This window comes from Austrofundulus limnaeus, unplaced genomic scaffold (assembly GCF_001266775.1).
Source record: "Austrofundulus limnaeus strain Quisiro unplaced genomic scaffold, Austrofundulus_limnaeus-1.0 Scaffold12, whole genome shotgun sequence".
Lineage (NCBI taxonomy): Eukaryota > Metazoa > Chordata > Actinopteri > Cyprinodontiformes > Rivulidae > Austrofundulus > Austrofundulus limnaeus.
The window spans coordinates 1,804,441-1,810,039 of record NW_013952414.1 but is presented as its reverse complement, the minus strand read 5'-3'; the positions used below and the strand labels follow the sequence as shown (position 1 = coordinate 1,810,039).

Here is a 5,599-nt window from a genome sequence, read left to right as displayed (position 1 = left end):
GTCACTCTCCATGTAGCGTCAATTATGCTAATGCTAGCTGTCACATTCTCTCATCCTGGCCACACCTCCGCTCTCTAACCCCCACTACCCACTTTGATGCATTTTTCAAATTTCGCCTTGGGGCGGTGTTATCTTTTCACGGCGGGAGGGGGTGTGTGAGATACACTTTAAAAAGCTCTGAGCAGCAGGAAGTTGACTGACTGCTCTGTGCAGCTGACAAACATGAGGAAACTGTCATTTCTCACATCAAACCACCCACCAGTTTGTGATTTAASTAATGTAGAAGCGTCCAAACGTCCTTGGTGCTCATTGGAAATATGACCCATCCTTCACCTGCTCAGCTGTGTTGTGCTGCAGAGAGCTGGAAAGAATCCTAMTGTGTCCTGCAGCTGGACAGAATCTGAATCCTGACAGACCTCCATAAAACATCTTTAACTTGGACTCCAGGCAGCGCTGTGAACCAGTGTCCACTGATTTCTCATGTCCTTTGTGCACTAACTCTGTCCCTCGTGCAGCACTGAGGACATCCGTCTCTGTCTCCTCTACACAACTGTCAGCTGATTGAAGTGTGGCTTATCCTGGACTGGGTTCAGCCTCACCGAGCTGCAGACGGGTCAGAACCTCTTCCAGAACCATTACTGTAGATGGGGACATTCATGGACCTAATGTCACCATTCAGAGGGACAGAAGTACACAGGACAGGACAGGGTAAGATATATGGGACAGAACAGAAGAGGGACTGGAAAAACTGGACAGGAGATGAATAGGACAAGGCGGGGATGAGACAGGGCTAGAAATGCCTGGGACACGAGGACAGAAATTAGACAGGACAGAAGAGGGACAGTACAGGAGAAGGATGGGACAAGTATTGGACAGGACAGGATAATTAAAGGACAGAAGAGGGACAGGACAGGAGGAGGACAAGGGAAGGACAGAAAAAGTAAAGGACAGCAGAGGGACAGGAGAGAAGGAAAAGTACGGACGAACAAGATGAGTTGGACAGGACCAGAAAAGGACAAGAGAAGCATGGAACAGGATATGAGAGAAACAGGAGGGACAGGACAGTAGAGGGACCACCAGAGTAAAGTTTGTTGAGTTGTCCCTCTGACTGTAGGACATGAAGCTGGTCCAGTTGTGTCAGGATGTAAATCAGAGGATCAGGTCCAACAGAGTTCCTGAAGCTCTGCTGCCACCTACTGTTCTGACAGGTAAATGCTTCTGTCCTTCATAGTGTCTCAAACTCTCACCACCTCAGTGGACACATTACGAAAACATTTAAATATCTAAATTATTGTAACTAGTACTAACAAGCTGTTTCACAAAGAGTCATTAGTTAAAAGTTTGAACCACAACAGATGAAATGATGATGCAGCTCTCAGGTCTGCAGGYGTTTCTTTGTTTTACATGAAGTTTTAACGCTCCAGTTTTTTAGGATTCACATTTCTTCTTTTTTTTAATCAAACTAGACCTTCAGCAGTTAAAAATCCGTTTATAGAGAAAAAAATGTTTATATTGAAAATGTTTTTTTTCTAAGCTCAGATAATCCCAGCTTTGAACAAAATTAGACACCCCGAACACTTTTTGTGTCGGCTCCTTTTATTCCAATAAAATCTTTAACCTTTCGTGTTACTTTGTTTTAATCACAAGTATTTTTGATTACTTTCATTGACTAATGTCCTTTGCAATTGTGTTTAAATAATCTTTTTTTTTCCTTTTCAACATATATTTATTTATGCATACAGGTAGTCTCATTGAGATCCAGAATCTCATTTCCAAGAGACCGTTTAATCAAACCACATACCATTTTTTTTTTGTATTTTTTGAGAACAACTCTTTATAAAAGGTCCAACCTTCACGCAACTTTTGTCGAGCTGCATTATAAAAAGATTTCTAAGAACTTTAGAAAACTGCTMGTCTGTAACGAGGAAAAATATCTCCAGTTTTATACAAACCAACGACATTCAAAACAATCAGAAAAAATGTCTAAATTGTTACAAAAATCAAGCCAGGAATAACAAAACTCCACATTATATATCAGAAGTTTTGATAAAGGACACCGCTGCACGCCTTGGCATTCATGTAAAAAACACGATTTGAGTAAAGTTGCGTTTAAACTATGATACTGTGAAGCAAGTCATCATTATTTAACGACCTTTTGACTTAATAAACTGTCAGTGAAGATAAAACATCAAAGCTTTTGTTGCACAAGAATCACAGATAATTTTAAACAAAGGTCCAAACAAGCTGCTGTAAAGATAAGATCTGATTATAACCAGCATTGATCACAGATACCTCTAAACTATACAAAGATTTAATTTATTACATGTAATATGCAGTGTTAAAATCAACAAAGTCCTGGCACCGTTTCATCAACATGGAATATTTTCAATCAAAAAGCAGCGACGTTGGATCAGCAGGCTGTAAACACGATTCTGAGTTCAGATGTTTGGYTTAGAGTTCATTCCTCTCCTGCTCAGACCACTCAACATATCCTCCTCTGTAATGCCTTGCCCTGAAAGAAAAAAAGCAAACAAATAAATCATTGTTTTAGTTTTTAAGAAAACTAAATCACAACGCTGCATGTTATTTGCAGCTCTGGTTACTGCAAAAATCAGCCATCTACCCAAGTCTTATATCAACCAAAAGGTTTGTTTTACTTTSTTTTGAGAGAGAAACACAACGAATAATCAAACACATTCTGATCTTGTTTAATATGTCAGTCTTTTAAACGAGATCAGAATAATTTTTAAACTGGATTAGGGTGTAAGACCTGGGTGGACGGGTGATTTTTGCAAGAAAATYGGTCAATTTTATTGTTCACAGATAAGACGTCACAAACTGCTTCACAAGAAGCAAGACTAAAATAAACACAAACATAGAATATAAGCAKAAAAGCATGCAATAAAACAAGTTCATTTGATTAATAAAACATTAAGCTTGTCTGAACATCAGTGTGTCAATGTCAAACTTTATTTATAAAGCACTTTAAAAACAGCCAATGGCAATCTATAAAAAAATATAAATAAATATATAATATCTATAAAGGGTGTTAAGATGCTTCTTAAAGAAGTCACAGGGGCAGGGTGGTCCACAATCTAAGGGCTCTAGCTTGAAAGAACAGGAATCCTTGAGTCCTAAACCTGGTTTGAGGAACCTTCAGGWGATTTTAGCCATAAGAGTAAATCAACATTACTGTAATTTTCTGTAAGAGGTGCTTGTTCATTAAAAGCTCTAAAAGTCAAAGACTAAATTTTTAAAATCATTTCTGAATTAGGCAGGCAGCCGATGTAAAGAGGATAAGAGCGTGTGTGTTTTGTGTGGATTTACTTGTGAAAGCCCAGCTGACGAGCGATGCGCAGCGCCTTGGAGCTCCTGACTCCGGTCCTGCAATGAAACACGACGTTGTCGTCCTCTTTACCCGGAGCCTTCACCTCGTACTTCTGCAGGAAGTGAGCGGGGGCCAGCTGCAGGGACTCCTCCAGGGTGTCCACTTATTCACAYGGGGAAAACCCATCAGCGCACACGATCCAGTCAAACAGCGTACAGACGTGTCTGTTAAGACTTACGTGGGACGTTGACAGCCTGAGGAATGTGTCCAGCCTCGTACTCGTCCACTCGTCTCACGTCAAACAGCTGGACGTTATGGTTTGACAGCATGGTCTTCAGCTGGGGGAGGGTCACCACTGAGGCTTCTGTAAAAACACAACGTAAACAAGAAGAAGACAACACTAAATAAAACATGCCATTCATTGGTTTCACCTTTAATTAACTAAACTCCASTTACTGCAGCCTGGAAATCTGTTTAATATAACTAACTCATTAAAAACATTGTTTAATAAAGTGACAATTAGCAGAATTTTCTGAAACTGTTTCAAAAACAACTTTCAGCTGTTTRTTTTTGACACAGCAACAGGTCTAAACAGTAAAATAAATAAAAATGTRAAGASATGTCTAAWAAACCAAAGTKATTCTTGAAGGACAAGTCAGTCTAACTTTAATTACCGTCCACTATCACTACTTCCTCTTGTTTGCTGCTGCAGCATGTCGGCTTTGWGGAGGAAAAAGCCCGAACATAAGAGGCTACAGTCGGGCAGGACCTCCGGTTGACTTCAGTAAGAGCCTGGCACAAGGTCCGGGACAGAAACAGGGACAGCATGATGAAGACAGGCACGTTTGGAGTGCTTGAAAGTGTTAACATGACGTCCTTTTTACGTTGCCCCTGTAAAGATAACAGCTTCTTCTTCTACGGTCTTATAAAGGGTCGCCCCAAGCTGCTTGCAGTTGTTTACGTGGCGCTGCTTCCCTCTAGTGGCTGTAATTAGTCACTACAGCTCTTAATGCATGAGTTCTACTGAGTCGTCCGTTTCTTTTATTTAAAGTAAATATATGCCCCTAGCAATTAAAAAAAACTTTTTTCTGTCTTTACATCAGATAGTGTAGATTATTAGTACAATTATAAAACTACTTTCTTTATTTCAAGGTAGCAGCAGAGAACTATTATTTTGCTATTTTCAGCATCTTCAGTGCATTTAAAACTGTGACCCATCACGTCAAACTGAGAATTAAATCAAATTTCTTGAGAAAATGTTTAGATTCTTACTTTTTAATCTAAATTTTGACAGCTGGGTCTTCCAGATTTGGTGAACGGTTCCAGAGATATGCCTTGATTTGTCTTCCTAACTGATAACCCATTGATATTTGGTCTTAATCCTATTTTTAGGTTATTCTGAGCAAATYTGATGTCATCTTAAAAGGAAACTTCAGACAATATTTGGAGATTTATCAGCTGGAAAGAGGTCAACAGAGCAACCCTTTGTCAAAGCATTGTTGTGAAGACGTGCTGAAGTGGCAGTGTCTGAAATGGTAGGAGGTTCTTAAAGAGACAGAGAAAAATTATGAGGCTATGATGAAAAGTCTAATTTATTTTTGATATATACAGCATTTTTATGACAAATGAAGGAAACACACTCTTTTCTTTAACTGTGTCCTGTCCGACAATGTGAAACTCAGAATTGATGTCTGAGTGTCCAAGTGAAGCCCAACAGTTTTACTTTCACAAGTGCAGCCTAATGTATATATTTAAAACCTTTATTATAAATTATTTTGGGATTAATTTTTAATGGACACTGAGGTGGAAAAAGTAAACAAAGAAGAGAAAAAGGAGAAAAGTGAAAAAAAAAGAGATAGAAAGGGAAACAAGAAGATATGAGACGCATTGAGAAAACACAAGACAACACATTTGTAGTCTGCCTCTACACCTGCAAAAAGAGAGAAAACAAAAACACAGCAACCAAATCTATGTCTACATAATATTAATTATTAAAGTGCACCACCCCCCAACCAAGGCCCGACAGGGTCCGAGAACCCGAGCCCTACCAGGCAGTCACCAGGCTGAGCCGGCACATGCCTGAGCACCCAGCTCCAGACACAGAGAGCCACCAGAAACTTACCGTTACGTCTTTGTGGTTTGTGGTATAAAATTGAACTGTGTGCCTGGAAAACACAAAGTCCCCCCCCCACCCCCACACCATGCCTTTAATGAACCTGTACACACACCTGTGTGTGTGTATGTATGCGTATGTATATATATGTATATGTA

The 5,599-nt window shown here is 39.7% G+C and overlaps 1 protein-coding gene across 1 annotated transcript; it reads right to left on the bottom strand.

Moving 5' to 3' along the window:
• Positions 1 to 1,766: 1,766 nt before the first annotated feature.
• si:ch211-161h7.8 (thiosulfate sulfurtransferase/rhodanese-like domain-containing protein 1) lies at positions 1,767 to 4,204 on the bottom strand (the record flags this gene model as incomplete). Its single annotated transcript, XM_014002216.1, is given in 4 exon segments — positions 1,767 to 2,512; positions 3,328 to 3,490; positions 3,567 to 3,692; positions 4,003 to 4,204. Coding segments are annotated over 4 exon segments (552 nt in total), but the record flags the coding sequence as incomplete, so codon positions are not given.
• Between the last annotated feature and the right edge of the window lie 1,395 nt (positions 4,205 to 5,599).